General features: G+C 38.0%; 1 protein-coding gene across 3 annotated transcripts in view; it reads right to left on the reverse strand.

The window, feature by feature from the left end:
* Positions 1 to 9,016: 9,016 nt before the first annotated feature.
* Positions 9,017 to 17,258, reverse strand: part of Arf6 (ADP-ribosylation factor 6) — a 273,142-nt gene continuing 264,900 nt past the window's right edge. For all 3 annotated transcript variants that reach the window (XM_053778323.2, XM_053778322.2, XM_053778321.2), the window contains exon 3: positions 9,017 to 9,421. In XM_053778323.2, coding sequence (XP_053634298.1) covers positions 9,191 to 9,421 — 231 coding nt within the window. In that variant the 3' untranslated portion in view covers positions 9,017 to 9,190. The remainder of the gene's footprint in view (positions 9,422 to 17,258) is intronic.

A 17,258-nucleotide genomic window follows, 5' to 3' on the forward strand; every position in this document is an offset into this window, starting at 1 on the left:
GCTTGTCATTCAAGCAATATATACCGAGCAAACGTTATCGCTTTGGAATAAAAACTTTTTGTTATGTGTGACTGTGAGAGTGGTCCTGTGGTGAATGTTATTGTATACACCGGGAGAAACACACTCGATGACGACAGACGGATGTTGGGCATTTCCGATGATGTTGTTCGCAGGATGATGGAACCATACCTTGGCAAGGGCCATACATTGTGCACAGACAACTGGTATACAACCCCTATGCTCGCTGATTTCCTACGTGTGAACAATACTGATATATGTGGAACAGTGAGAAGAAATAGAAAACATATGCCAAGATTCAGTGGAGGCAGTGTTGAAGGTGCAGTGCAAATGTTTCATGCTCATGACATCATGGCACTGACGTGGCATGACAAATGGGACGTGACATTGCTGTCAACCATCCACAGAAACGAGATGGTACAGACAGACTGAGCAAGTTCAACAAAGAACCTATTGTAAAGCCAGCTGCTGACGTGGACTATACAAACAATATGCGACTAGCTGACAAGTGTGACATGATGATAGGATTTGTTGACTGTGTGCGTAGGAGTCGCAAGTGGTATATAAAACTGTTTTTTCACCTTGTAGACATAGCAGTGTTCAATGCATTCAATATGTACGAAATAAAGTCTGGAAAATGACAACGTTTTGCAGAATTCTCTCTGAATGTTGTCAAAAAGATAGCAAGAAAGTATGGTACCACACCTGTACCTGTCTCTCAACAGTGACCTGTCACACCATGACCACATCCAGAGGGGGAAGTGCCAGACCGAATCACTCCTAACTGTCACTATCTGGTACCAATACTACCTACCCAAAAGAAGAAGGATGCCCAGAAAAAGTGTTTTGTGTCTGCTACCACCAAAACATGACCCCAGCAGCAGAAGGACACACGATTCATTTGTCACCAGTGTGGGGTGGCACTCTGTATGAATCCATGCTTCATGGAGTATCATACAGTCGTGGAGTTCTAGAAACATAAGTAGGACATGTAAATACAGTGGACCCCCGACTAACGATATTATTTCAATCCAGAAGTCTGTTCGGGTGCCGTTATAGACCGAATTTGTTCCCATAAGGAATATTGTGAATTAGATTAGTCCATTTCAGACCCCCAAAAATACACCTACAAAGGCACTTACAAAAATACACTTACATAATTGGTCGAGTTGGGAGCTGATCGTTAGTCGGGGTCCACTGTACTTGTACATAGTTGTAGATAATAAAATGTGATTCAGCCAGGTGTGTAAAATCACCTGTCAGCATGTACATGTGTGTTTATAACAATGTGATAATTTTGTATACAATATTGGTGTATAAACAACACGAGTGAATGGAGACAAATGGTTTTTGGGACCTGACGAGCTGTTGGAGTGTGAGCAGGGTAATATTTTGTGAAGGGATGCAGGGAAACCAGTTAGCTGGACTTGAGTCATGCAAATGGAAAGTACAATGCCTGCACTTCAAAGGAGAGGTTTGGGATATTGGCAGCTTGAAGGGACTTCTAAGCTGTCATATCTGAGTGCTCCTGCAAAGGCAATGATTATGTATGAGTGAGGTGAAAGTGTTGAATGATGATAATAATGTTCATAATAATGCAGGTGTGTAGTGCTAATGTGACTTTTAAAATGTGATAAGTCACGGGGAACCAATATATCCCCTATAATTTCCTTATTTATTGTAGTAAATTAATTAGCCCTTTCAGGGTCGAGAGGCCCTCTCCTAAACATATTCTCAGGGTCAAACTTTTTCAGAAAAAAAAAAAAAATCATATGAAAAGATAGAGAATCTTTTCCCAATCATAATGACACCAAAAGTATGAAATTTGATAGAAAACTTACGGAATTATGCTCTCGCAAAGTTAGCGGTATCAACAATGTTTACGCACCAGCGATTTCGCCCCATTTGAGCCCTATTTTCGGCCAATTCCAGTGTACTAGTCAACAAAAATCGCAACTATTTCGCTAGAACTCCATTTTTTCTATCAAATGAGTACAAAAAACCACCTATTTACCGATTTCAGCTATCCAATAAAGTGATCAGAAATTAGCAATTTTGCCAATTTCACACAAATTTCAAAAGATGCCAATTTCCAAATAGGATCCAGAATAAACAAGACAGACATTCCTGGCACTAAAATAACGTTTCCTCTGTTCATTAGTCACGTCCCCAGGCCCCTCTTACATTTCTTTTGCTTTCCACTTTGAATTTTTATTCTCACAAAAAATAGAAGATTTACTGTTATGCAGACTACTGCATTAGTGTAGAAATAGTATAAATAATATCAGCGCACTTGTGAAAGAATATTAGACTCACCAGTTGATGTGTATTCCACACGTGGCATGATTTGTTTACTTTGAAACTTTGGTAAAAATCGAACATTTCTGCTACTTTGAGCTCAATTTCAAGGTACTTTTCATTGTGAAACCAATCAAAATCATCTCAATTTCTGTAATATGTCTTCCATTCTGTCAAATGAAAGCAGGAAAACTAGAATATAACCATAAATACCACACAAAAATACAGTGCAAAGTCGCTGTTTTAATCCAAAAACACGGTCAAAGTTTTTTTTGTCATTACACACTGTGTGCTGCAGGATTTTTTTTATACTGTGCAAACTGACCACAAAGACCCATTCTTTCATATGTAGGCCTACCAGCTTTCTCTTGCTAGATTTGAAGGCACTAGAATTTAGGCATACTAGTACATCAATAACCTTGGTGCGTAAGCCGTACTAGTACGTCGGAAACCCGGAAAGGGTTAAGTAAAGTGGAATTATTGTAATATTGAAGTAATCAATATTCTGATAAGGAAAATATATTACACACTTAGAACTATCATTAAATTTGAATAAAAATACATGTAACAAATATGAGAGAAAGGAAAATAAAAAGATGGTGGTAGGAAAAGCAGAGTAACCGGCAATCTGGTGAATGCTTCTCAGGATTCTCAAGATAGCAATGTCCTTTAATATTATTAGTGGACAATTAAATGTTACAAGATAAGTGAAGAAGAAAGTGTCCATTATATATCTAGAAGTGTGGAGAAATTTTCTCCAGGAGGGGGGTATCAGCCCCCTTCAGCCCTGAGGGGTCCAGCCCTCTCAGAAGGGGCAAACATCTTGTTTACTACTACAGCAAGTAATTGATCCCAGATGCAGTACAAGTATGTGACGTGGTCAAGTGACTGCTGCTCCTTGCAAGAGTCCAGTGTTGCAAAGTGTAGTTTAATAGAGACAGTCCACCTCTTACCATAGCAGGACAATTAAGGAAAATCCTGCTCCCACTTTATTACCATGGTAAAGATAGTATACATTATTGTCTATGCTTAAGACAGCAAGAATCAAGCATTCTGCTTTGCTTCATGGAGGAAGTTTGGCAAAGAAGCAAAAAGTACTAGGTCAGCTTTTCCTTTATGTTCTAGGAGCATTGCAGCAGCGTAGGACGTTGTGAGGCCAGATTACTTTTGACTCTACTGTGAGAGAGACATTGACGTGCACAAAAGAATCTCAATAAACACTTACAGAGAAGTGTGATCAGCTTCTTTAGTGACATTATGGTGTGAACAATTATTGATAAATAGTGTAACAATGAGTGTTGCAAACCAACAGAGTGTAGAGCAACATTCTTCAAAGAACACTATTCTTCAATCAAAACATCAGATATTCGGGCATAACATGTTTACGCATCAGCGATTTTGCGCACTTTGAGCCCTATTTTCGGCCAATTCCAATGTACTAGTCGACAAAAATCATAACTATTTCGCTAGAACTCCATTTTTTCTATCGAATGAGTACAAGAAACCACCAATTTACCGACTTCAACTATCCAATAGTGGTCAGAATTTAGCAATTTTGCCAATTTCACACAAATTTCAAAAGATGCCAATTTCCAAACAGGGTCCAGAATAAACAAGAAAGACATTCCTGGCACCAAAATAACATTTCCTCTGTTCATTAGTCACGTCCCCAGGCCCCTCTTACATTTCTTTTGCTTTCCACTTTGAATTTTTATTCTCGCAAAAAAAATAGAAGATTTACTGTTATGCAGAGTACTGCATTAGTGTAGAAATGGTATAAATAATATCGGCCCACTTGTGAAAGAATATTAGACTCACCAGTTGATGTGTATTAGACGCTTAGCATGATTTGTTTACTTTAGAACTTTGGTAAAAATCGAACATTTCTGCTACTTCGAGCTGAATTTCAAGGTACTTTTCATTGTAAAACCAGTCAAAATCATCTCAACTTCTGTAATATGTCTTCCATTCTATAGAATGAGACCAGGAAAACTAGAATACAACAATAAATACCATACAAAAATATAGTGCAAAGTCGCTGTTTTAATCCAAAAACACAATCAAAGATTTTTTTTTCTCATTACGCACTGTGTGCTGTAGGATTTTTTTTATACTGTGCACACTGACCACATAGACACATTCTTTCATATGTAGGCCTACCAGCTTTCTCTCACTAGATTTGAAGGCGTTAGAATTTATGCGTACTAGTACGTCATGGACACTGGTGAGTAAGCCGTACTGGTATGGCTGAAACCATGAAAGGGTTAATTAAAATGCCGACTTTGTGGTCTGTTTTTGTATAGTATTTATGGTTGTATTCTCGTTTTCTTGGTCTCAATTCAATTCAAGTTTATTCTCTATAATGGTTACAATGTGGGGTTTACAGGTTTTGGGTATTTTGTGGTTTACATGTTATAAAATACTAATTACAGAGGTGCCACTAGGACACCTAGCATGGCTAGGCATTACAGAGGGGGCCACTAGGACACCTAGCATGGCTAGGCATTTCGAGCAGACTTAGATTAATTCTTAACATTAAATCCTTACAGATTACAGTATTAAGGCTAAGTGACTACATCATAATTTGTGAGTTTAGCAATGTGAATGCTTTTGTTTTGGCACAATACAAGGTGTCTATATTTGAGTATCATTGGCAAACTTATGACTAGTTAGGATTTATTATTTTAAGATTAAGATTAGTATTTCTGGGTTTATAGTCAGTGGGTGAGCGAGTGTAATTTTGAACCACCAGGTGGTTATCATGTAGTTAGTTGTCGGGGTGGAACAGGGAGATAAGATGTTTTCTAACTGTAGTTTTGAAAGTGATGAATGTGTCTGCAGTTCTAGAGTTTTCAGGTAGGGTGTTCCAGATTTTAGGTCCTTTGAAATACACTGAATTTTTGTAAAGGTTTAGTCGAACACGGGGAATGTCATAGAGATGTTTGTGTCTGGTGTTATGCCTGTGGATCCTGTCACAACTATCAAGAAAGCATTTTAGGTCAAGGTTAATACTGGAATTTAAGGTCCTGTAGATATAGATTGCACAGTAGTAAGTGTGGATGTTCTGAACAGGGAGTAAGTTTAGATCTATGAAGAGTGGGGGGTGGGTGTTGCCAGGGATGGGATTTAGTGATTATTCTTACAACGGCTTTTTGTTGGGTTATTATTGGCTTTAGGTGTGTTGCTGCAGTTGAACCCCAAGCACAGATAGCATAGGAGAGGTATGGATATATAAGTGAATGGTATAGTGTGAGAAGGGCAGTTTGCGGTACATAGTATCGTATCTTGGAGAGGATCCCCACCGTTTTGGATAATTTTTTTGTTATGTGTTGGATATAGAAATAGAGGTGATTTTGATTGGTTTTACTATAAAAAAAAACCCTGGAAATTGAGCTCAAAGAAGGGGAAATGTTTGATTTTTGCTGATGTTAAGAAGTAAACAAATGATGTCATTGTCCAATAAATGTCCAACTAGCCATTCTAAAATGCAGTCATGAATGGGTTGACATTATTTGTACAATTATTACAGTATTGCAGTAGTCTGCATAACAGTAAATCTTCTATTTTTTGTTTGGACGTGACTGATGAACAAAGAAAATGTTATTTTAGAGCCAGGAATGTCTGCACTGTTTATTCTGGACCTTATTTTGAAATTGTCATATTTTTTAATTTTCGTGAAATTGGCCAAATTGCAAATTTCTGACCACGTTATTAGGTAGTTGAAATCGGTAAATGGGCAGTTTCTTGTACTCAATCGATAGAAAAGACAGAGTTCTAAAGAAATAGCTATGAGTTTGGTCAACTGGAACAATAGAATTAGCCGAAAATAGGGCTCAAAGTGGACGAAATCGCCAATTTGTAAATATCGCTGAGGTCGCTAATTTTGCGAGAGCGCAATTTCATCAGTTTTCCATCAAATTTCATTCTTTTGGTGTCATTACAATTGGGAAAAGATTCTCTATCATTTCATAAGAAAAATTTTTTTTTTTTTTATTTTACGACACCAGGAGACACCTCAAGATTGGGGGTTGCGACAGTCAAGGGGTTAACTGTCCAGACCCTCAATCTGAAATGTCCACAAGGTCCAAGAATTTAAAAAATATATATAGAGAACTTTTTTCCGAAGGTAATAAAACAAGAAGTACAAAATTTGATGGAAAAACTTACAAAATTATGATTTTGCAAATTTTGTTGTGTCAGCGATATTTATGCATCAGCAATTTTGCCCACTATGAGTCCTATTTTTAGGCCCATTATATTATCCCAGCTGACCAAATCCTTAGCTATTTTGCTAATATGGCTTCCATTTTATATAGAATGCACAAAAAGTGCCCAATCAGCTATTTCAACTATCCAGTAAAGTGATCAGAAATTGGTAATTTAGCCAATTTCACACAAATTTCAAAATATGCCAATTTTAAAATAAATTAAAAAAATGCAGGAATTCCTGACACTAACATGTCTTTTGTTCATTAATTATGTTCCCAGGTTATACACATTAACCCTTTCAGGGTTTCGGACGTACTCGGACGGCTTACGCACAAGGGCTTTTGACGTACTAGTACGCCTAAATTCTAGCGCCCTCAAATCTAGTGAGAGAAAGCTGGTAGGCCTACATATGAAAGAATGGGTATATGTGGTCAGCGTGCACAGTATAAAAATAATCCTGCAGCACACAGTGCGTAATGAGAAAAAAAACTTTGACCGTGTTTTTGGATTAAAACAGTGACTTTGCATTGTATTTTCATATGGTATTTATTGTTGTATTCTAGTTTTCCTGGTCTCATTCTATAGAATGGAAGACATTTTACAGAAATTGTGATGATTTTGACTGATTTTACAATGAAAAGTACCTTGAAATTCAGCTCGAAGTAGCAGAAATGTTCGATTTTTACCAAAGTTCAAAAGTAAACAAATCATGCCAAGCGTAAAATACACGTCAACTGGCGAGTCTAATATTCTTTCACAAGTGTGCTGATATTATTTATACCATTTCTACACTAATGCAGTAATCTGTATAACAGTAAATCTTCTATTTTTTGTGAGAATAAAAATTCAAAGTGGAAAGCAAGAGAATGCAAGAGAGGCGTGGGGACGTGACTAATGAACAGAGGAAATGTTATTTTAGTGCCAGGAATGTCTCTCTTGTTTATTCTGGACCCTATTTGGAAATTGGCATCTTTTGAAATTTGTGTGAAATTGGCAAAATTGCTAAATTCTGACCACTGTATTGGATAGATGAAATCGGTAAATTGGTGGTTTCTTGTACTCATTCGATAGAAAAAAATGGAGTTCTAGCAAAACAGTTATGATTTTTGTCGACTAGTACACTGGAATTGGCCGAAAATAGGGCTCAAAGTGCGCAAAATCATCAATGTGTAAACATCGTCGAGACCGCTAACTTCGCAAGAGCATAATTCCGTGAGTTTTCCATCAAATTTCATACTTCTGTTGTCATTATGATCGGGGAAGAGATTCTCTATCGTTTCATAAGAAAAAATAATTTTTTTTTTAAATTTGGGCAACCCTGAGAACAAGTCTGGGAGAGGGCCTGGGGACCCTGAAAGGGTTAATTCCAATTTGATTTTTTAGTCATACAAAGAATTCTTATTCACACAAAAAATAGAATATTTACTGTTATGCAGTATTGAAATAATTGTATAAATAATGTCAGTGCATTCGTGAATACATATTAGACCACCAAGTTGGATGTGTATTGGACAAGTGATGTGATTTGTTTACTTTGGAATATCAGCAAAAATTTAATATTTCTGCTAGTTTGAGCTCAGTTTCAAGCTACTTTCAGTCCTGAAACCAATCGAAATTAGCTCTATTTCTGTAACATATCTTTCATTCTATCAAATGATACCAAGAAACTGAGAATACAAACATAAAATCCGTCCAAAAATACACCGCAAAGTCGATATTTTAAACCAAAAATATGGTCGCATTCCCCCCCCCCCCCATTATGTGCTGCACTGGGCAGGACTTTTTTTACATGGTGCACACTTACTACATTGACCCGTTCTCTCATATTTTGGCCCAAATTTACTGAGGGGACCGAGTTCATCATGTAGGTGTATGGCACGGACAGGGACTTCAAACCCATAGCACAACAGCACAGATGGTGAAGTGGTTAACAGCCAATTTTACTGGCGTAAATTTTCATAATATACAGGAACCATATGTTTCTAATCAAGAGTCCCAGAATTAGTTGGGGAGCTGAGACAGTGGACACTGAAGGAGGGACATTGTTTACAACCCCAGTGTTCCTAGAGTCCCACAAGTCTCCAAAATACATTAGCATCAGTAAGTTATAATTTGTTTTTGTCTTGAGAGTTCTCTCCAGTGTGTGGGTAGAAAGTTAATTCGGAACTGTTCTTTTGTGAAAAATCCCCCACATATTTTGTAACAAAACAAATGACAGCATGAACAGGGAAATACTGTGGCAGATGTTGCAAGTGTATGGAATACGTGATAGGTTACTGAAAGCAATTATTAAGTTTCATGAGGACAGTGAAGCTCAGGTTAAGGTATGGAGGAGAGAGGGAAATTATTTCCCAGTAAAATTAAGCCTTAGACAGGGATGCATAATGCCACCATGGTTGTTCAATATATTTATAGATGGGGTTGTAAAAGAAGTGAATGCTCGGGTGTTGGGAAAAGGTGTGGGATTAAAAAATAAAGAATCTAACAAAGTGGGAGTAGTCACATTTACTTTTTGCTGATGAAGAGAAGTTGCAGAGGTTGGTGGACGAATCTGGGAAGGTATGTACAAGAAAAATGGCATGGGCTGAAAAAGAACCACTGGCCAAGGATGATAGGCAACCCTGTACAGAAACAGACTGAAGGAAATAAAACTACAGATTTAAAACTAAATTAAAAGTTTAAAAAGAAGGTCATTACCATCAGGGAGGTCCTGCTTATTTGCAAACACAAGTATAATGGCATCTCTCATTTCACGGTCATTAATAATTCGATGGAGTTCTTGTCTGGCTTCATCCACACGGTCACGATCAGCACAGTCAACAACAAATATAAGCCCTTGTGTACCAGTATAATAATGTCTCCACAATGGTCGGATCTTGTCTTGCCCACCAACATCCTGCCAGGAGAAAAAATATTCATATCAATGAATTAATATTTTGGATGTACATTGGTTTACATAAAAAAATTAAATGTATTTTCTTCCATACAAGTATTGTTTCTATTTTACTATATTATCTTAACAACTGTCCTTCATTGTATCAATTGTATTTTCCATAGAAGGGATGACGTTAGTAATGTACTGACCTCGTTGAGTTTGCTGGAGATTGAATTATACTTCCTTGTCCTTCACCTTAACCCTTAAACTGTATGCTGATCATTATGATGGGTGGAAGGCACCCGACATAATTTTATGGCCTAAGTGATATCCTACTCTGGTACTCTGGTCAAATGAAGCAGGTTGTCTCAGGGTTCCCTATGGCTACTGTTACTTATGTGGTGAATAGTTTTGAGTCCATGGCTCCCCTGCACCGTGTGGCAACCTTTTCAAACATTTCTGGGTACAGGTGAATTAATATGGGCAGAAGTAAGTCACACAGAATTATGGGGGATATGACTGAGATGTAAATAAAGGCGATGTAAATAGTGTGGTAAAAATATCTAGCCAAGACAGGACTCGCAGCAATGGTCACAAGTTGGAAAAATTCAGATTCAGGTAGGATATAGGAAAGCACTGGTTTGGTAAGAGAGTTGTGAATGACTGAAACACACTCCCAAGTGCCGTCATAGAAGCTAATACATTGTGTAGACTTAACCCTTTCAGGGTCGAGACCCTCGATCCTTAACTCCCACTCAGGGTCGAAAAATAAAACTATTTTTCTTATGAAATGATACAGAATCTTTTTCTGATCATAATGACACCAAAAGTATGAAATTTGATGGAAAACTTATGGAATTATGCTCTCGTGAAGTTAGCGGTATCGACGATATTTATGCATCAGCGATTTCACCCACTTGGAGCCCTATTTTCGGCCAATTCCAATGTTTCAGTCTACTAAAATCATAGCTATTTTGCAAAAATTCCATTTGCTCTATCAATTGAGTACAAGAAACTGCCCATTTACCGATTTCAACTACCCCAATAAAGTGGTCAGAAATTGGCAATTTGGTTAATTTCACAGATTTCAAATGATGCCAATTTCAAAATAGGATCCAGAACAAACAAGACAGCCATTCTTGACACTAAAATAACATTTTATCTGTTCATTAGTCATATCTCCAGGCCCCTCTCACATTACTTTTGCTTTCTATTTTGAATTTTTATTTTTTTTATTATTATTAACACACTGGCCGATTCCCACCAAGGCAGGGTGGTACAAAGAAGAAAAACTTTCACCATCATTCACTCCATCACTGTCTTGCTAGAAGGGTGCTTTACACTACAGTTTTTAAACTGCAACATTAACACCCCTCCTTCAGAGTGCAGGCACTGTACTTCCTATCTCCAGGACTCAAGTCCGGCCTGCCGGTTTCCTTGAATCCCTTCATAAATGTTACTTTGCTCACACTCCAACAGCACGTCAAGTATTAAAAACCATTTGTCTCCATTCACTCCTATCAAACACGCTCACGCATGCAACACCTGCAACATCTGCCACATTGCCCCCCCTATCCACCTTGTCATATGCCTTTTCCAAATCCATAAATGCCACAAAAACCTCTTTAGCATTATCTAAATACTGTTCACTTATATGTTTCACTGTAAACACCTGGTCCACACACCCCTACCTTTCCTAAAGCCTCCTTGTTCATCTGCTATCCTATTCTCCGTCTTACTCTTAATTCTTTCAATAATAACTCTACCATACACTTTACCAGGTATACTCAACAGACTTATCCCTCTATAATTTTTGCAATCTCTTTTGTCCCCTTTGCCTTTATACAAAGGAACTATGCATGCTCTCTGCCAATCCCTAGATACCTTACCCTCTTCCATACTTTTATTAAATAATTGCACCAACCACTCCAAAACTATATCCCCACCTGCTTTTAACATTTCTATCTTTATCCCATCAATCCAGGCTGCCTTACCCCCTTTCATTTTACCTACTGCCTCACGAACTTCCCCCACACTCACAACTGGCTCTTCCTCACTCCTACAAGATGTTATTCCTCCTTGCCCTATACACAAAATCACAGCTTCCCTATCTTCATCAACATTTAACAGTTCCTCAAAATATTCTCTCCATCTTCCCAATACCTCTAACTCTCCATTTAATAACTCTCCTCTCCTATTTTTAACTGACAAATCCATTTGTTCTCTAGGCTTCCTTAACTTGTTAATCTCACTCCAAAACTTTTTATTATTTTCAACAAAATTTGTTGATAACATCTCACCCACTCTCTCATTTGCTCTCTTTTTACGTTGCTTCACCACTCTCTTAACCTCTCTCTCTTTCTCCATATACTCTTCCCTCCTTGCATCACTTCTACTTTGTAAAAACTTCTCATATGCTAACTTTTTCTCCCTTACTACTCTCTTTACATCATCATTCCACCAATCGCTCCTCTTCCCTCCCGCACCCACTTTCCTGTAACCATAAACTTCTGGTGAACACTCTAACACTACATTTTTAAACCTACCCCATACCTCTTCGACCCCATTGCCTATGCTCTCATTAGCCCATCTATCCTCCAATAGCTGTTTATATCTTACCCTAACTGCCTCCTCTTTTAGTTTATAAACCTTCAACTCTCTCTTCCCTGATGCTTCTATTCTCTTTGTATCCCATCTACCTTTTACTCTCAGTGTAGCTACAACTAAAAAGTGATCTGATATATCTGTGGCCCCTCTATAAACATGTACATCCTGAAGTCTACTCAACAGTCTTTTATCTACCAATACATAATCCAACAAACTACTGTCATTTCGCCCTACATCATATCTTGTATACTTATTTATCCTATTTTTCTTAAAATATGTATTACCTATAATTAAACCCCTTTCTATACAAAGTTCAATCAAAGGGCTCCCATTATCATTTACACCTGGCACCCCAAACTTACCTACCACACTCTCTCTAAAAGTTTCTCCTACTTTAGCATTCAGGTCCCCTACCACAATTACTCTTTCACTTGGTTCAAAGGTTCCTATACATTCACTTAACATCTCCCAAAATCTCTCTCTCTCCTCTACATTCCTCTTTTCTCCAGGTGCATACACGCTTATTATGACCCACTTTTCACATCCAACCTTTACTTTAATCCACATAATTCTTGAATTTACACATTCATATTCTCTTTTCTCCTTCCATAACTGATCTTTCAACATTACTGCTACCCCTTCCTTAGCTCTAACTCTCTCAGATACTCCAGATTTAATCCCATTTATTTCCCCCCACCAAAACTCCCCTACCCCCTTCAGCTTTGTTTCGCTTAGGGCCAGGACATCCAACTTCTTTTCATTCATAACATCAGTAATCATCTGTTTTTTGTCATCCGCACTACATCCATGCACATTCAAGCATCCCAGTTTTATAAAGTTTTTCTTCTCTTTTTTTAGTAAATGTCTACAGGAGAAGGGGTTACTAGCCCATCACTCTCAGCATTTTAGTCGCCTCATACAACACGCATGGCTTAAGGAGGAAAGATTCTTTTCCACTTCCCCATGGACAATAGAAGAAATAAAGAAGAACAAGAGCTATTTAGAAAAAAGAGGAAAACCTAGATGTATGTATATATAAATGCATGTGCATGTCTGTGAAGTGTGACCAAAGTGTAAGTAGGAGTAGCAAGATATCCCTGTTATCTAGTGTGTTTATGAGACAGAAAAAGAAACCAGCAATCCTACCATCATGCAAAACAGTTACAGGTTTCTGTTTCACAGTCATCTGGCAAGACGGTAGTACTTCCATACAAAAATATACCGCAAAGTGGCCGCTAATGGAAGAGAAGTGAACTCCGCTATTTATGGTCTGATTTCTCTCATTTTTGGTGTACGTGAAGAAGCATCTTTCCATCATACATTACCCAAGTTTGAATATGATAACCCAACAAACAACTGAGAAAATATAATATTAACCCTTTCAGGGTCCAAGGCCCAAATCTGGAGTCACGCACCAGTGTCCAAGAATTTTCAAAAAAAAAAATTTGTTATTCTTTCTTATGAAATCGTAGAGAATCTTTTTGTGAAGGTAATAAAACAAAAAGTACGAAATTTGGTGGAAAATTGACGAAATTATGCTCTCGCGAATTTTGATGTGTCAGCGATATTTACGAATCGGCGATTTTGCCGACTTTGACTCCCATTTTAGGCCAATTACATTATTCCAGTCAACCAAATTCTTAGCTATTTCACTAGTATTACTTCTATTCTATCGATTGAGCACAAGAAATCGCCAAGTCAACTGTTTCAACTACAAAATAAAGTGATCGGAAATTGTTAATTTGGCCAATTTAACACAAAGTTCAAAATATTCCAATTTCAAAATAGGGTCCAGAATGAACAATGTAGGCATTCCTGGCACTAAACTAACATTTCCTCTGTTCATTAGTTATGTTTTGAGGCTTTACAAATAAATTCCATTTTGATTTTTTATTCACATAATGAATTTTTATTCACACCAAAAAATAGAAGATTTACTCTTATGCAATACTGTAATAATTGTATAAATATCATCACCATATTTGTGAATGTATATTAGACCCACCAGCTGACGTGTATTAGATGTGTGAGGTCGTTTGTTTACTCTTGAATATCGGCAAAAATTTAACATTTCCGCTACTTTGAGCTCAGTTTCAAGCCATTTCCAATGCTAAAACCAATCAAAATCATCTCTATTTCTGTAATATGTCTTCCATTCTATCAAATGAGACCAAGAAATCGCAAATACAACTATAAAAAACATACGAAAAAACACTGCAAAGTTGCTGTTTTAATCGAAAAATCATGAGTTAATTTTTTTTCTCTCATTATACACAGTGTGCTGCAGGATCTGTTTTATGTGGTGCACACATACCACATAGATGTATTCTCTCATATCTAGGCCCAAATGTACCACTCACAGTTTATCAGAGTGAGCTGAGCTCATGGCGTAGATCTATGGTTTGGACCCTGAACGTAAAGCCGTAGATCTACGGGACGGACCCTGAAAGGGTTAATAATAATAATATCTTTATTTACTACACATACATCTTTTAGGAGTGAAGAAGAGCAGAATGCAAGTGTGGGGGAGGTACGTGAAGCATTACGGAGAATGAAAGGGGGTAAAGCAGCTGGAACTGATGGGATCATGACAGAAATGTTAAAAGCAGGGGGGATATAGTGTTGGAGTGGTTGGCACTTTTGTTTAAAAAATGTATGAAAGAGGGGAAGGTACCTAGGGATTGGCGGAGAGCATGTATAGTCCCTTTATATAAAGGGAAGGGGGACAAAAGAGATTGTAAAAATTAAAAAGGAATAAGTTTATTGAGTATACCAGGAAAAGTGTATGGTAGGGTTATTATTGAAAGAATTAGAGGTAAGACAGAATGTAGGATTGCAGATGAGCAAGGAGGTTTCAGAGTGGGTAGGGGATGTGTAGATCAAGTGTTTACATTGAAGCATATATGTGAACAGTATTTAGATAAAGTTAGGGAAGTTTTTATTGCATTTATGGATTTAAAAAAGGCATATGATAGAGTGGATAGGGGAGCAATGTGGCAGATGTTGCAAGTACAGTGGACCCCCGGTTAACGATATTTTTTCATTCCAGAAGTATGTTCAGGTGCCAGTACTGACCAAATTTGTTCCCATAAGGAATATTGTGAAGTAGATTAGTCCATTTCAGACCCCCAAACATACACGTACAAACGCACTTACATAAATACACTTACATAATTGGTCGTATTGGGAGGTGATCGTTAAGCGGGGGTACACTGTATATGGAATAGGTGGTAAGTTACTAAATGCTGTAAAGAGTTTTTATGAGGATAGTGAGGCTCAGGTTAGGGTGTGTAGAAGAGAGGGAGACTACTTCCCGGTAAAAGTAGGTCTTAGACAGGAATGTGTAATGTCACCATGGTTGTTTAATATATTTATAGATGGGGTCGTAAAAGAAGTAAATGCTAGGGTGTTCAGGAGAGGGGTGGGATTAAATTATGAGGAATCAAATACAAAATGGGAATTGACACAGTTACTTTTTGCTGATGATACTGTGCTTATGGGAGATTCTAAAGAAAAATTGCAAAGGTTAGTGGATGAGTTTGGGAGTGTGTGTAAAGGTAGAAAGATGAAAGTGAACATAGAGAAGAGTAAGGTGATGAGGGTATCAAATGATTTAGATAAAGAAAAACTGGATATCAAATTGGGGAGGAGTATGGAAGAAGTGAATGTTTTCAGATACTACTTAGGAGTTGACGCGTCAGTGGATGGATTTATGAAGGATGAGGTTAATCATAGAATTGATGAGGGAAAAAAGGTGAGTGGTGCTTTGAGGTATATGTGGAGTCAAAAAACGTTATCTATGGAGGCAAAGAAGGGAATGTATGAAAGTATAGTAGTACCAACACTCTTATATGGGTGGGAAGCTTGGGTTGTGAATGCAGCAGCGAGGAGGTGGTTGAAGGCAGTGGAGATGTCCTGTCTAAGGGCAATGTGTGGTGCAAACATTAAGCAGAAAATTCATAGTGTGGAAATTAGGAGAAGGTGTGGAGTTAATAAAAGTATTAGTCAGAGGGCTGAAGAGGGGTTGTTGAGGTGGTTTGGTCACTTAGAGAGAATGGATCAACGTAGAATGACATGGAGAGCATTTAAATCTGTAGGAGAAGGAAGGCGGGGTAGTGGTTGTCCTCGAAAAGGTTGGAAGGAAGGGGTAAGGGAGGTTTCGTGGGCGAGGGGCTTGGACTTCCAGCAGGCGTGCATGAGCATGTTCGATAGGAGTGAATGGAGACGAATGGTATTTGGGACCTGACGATCTGTTGGAGTGTGAGCAGGGTAATATTTAGTGAAGGGATTCAGGGAAACCGGTTATTTTTATATAGCCAGACTCGAGTCCTGGAAATGGGAAGTACAATACCTGCACTCTAAAGGAGGGGTTTTGGGATATTAGCAGTTTGGAGGGATATGTTGTGTATCTTTATACGTATATGCTTCTAAACTGTTGTGTTCTGAGCACCTCTGCAAAAACAGTGATTATGTGTGAGTGAGGTGAAAGTGTTGAATGATGAAAGTATTTTCTCTTTGGGGATTTTCTTTCTTTTTGGGTCACCCTGCCTCAGTGGGAGACGGCCGACTTGTTGAAGGAAAAAAAAAAACATGTGCAAGGTCTACAGTCCTAGCTGACATCAGTGACATACTACTGTATAGAAAGCCACTTGTTATGATGAGTATTTCAAGAAAATTAGGTCAGTGTCCCAGGATAACACCCACACTAGTCGGCTAACACCCAGGTACCCATTTACTGATGGGTAAACATAGACAACAGGTGTAAAGAAACGCACGTAATGTTTCTACCCTGGCTGGGAATCGAATATTTGCCAAAAATCATATACGGCTAACCCAAGCCAGGTACTAAAAATAAGAGACGTTGACGTTTTTTTGGGTTATCCAAGGTTCTCTACACATATGCTGCTATGTGTGATAATCTATAGAGAGAAAATAACTTTTTGTTTCAGGTTTATGGTGCAGTACGAGTGTATATCACAGTTAGCCCTGTGGTACACTCTGTTTTCTCTAATATAAGCCCCCAGGACAGGGATAGGAGAATGGTATTTGTATGCCATATCCTCTTCACACCTCCGTCGAACTGCTCGGTATTATGCCAAATATTATTTAACATGTTTTATGTTATTTACATTGTTTCTTATGTCATATTAGATCAACTGTGATAGGCAAATAAGCTGTAGTGCTGATATTAGCGTAAGAATAAAGCATATTCTCCTGTTTCACGAGACTGAGCTTATAGCAACCGACAGCG

Source organism: Cherax quadricarinatus, chromosome 22 (genome assembly GCF_038502225.1).
Source record: "Cherax quadricarinatus isolate ZL_2023a chromosome 22, ASM3850222v1, whole genome shotgun sequence".
NCBI lineage: Eukaryota > Metazoa > Arthropoda > Malacostraca > Decapoda > Parastacidae > Cherax > Cherax quadricarinatus.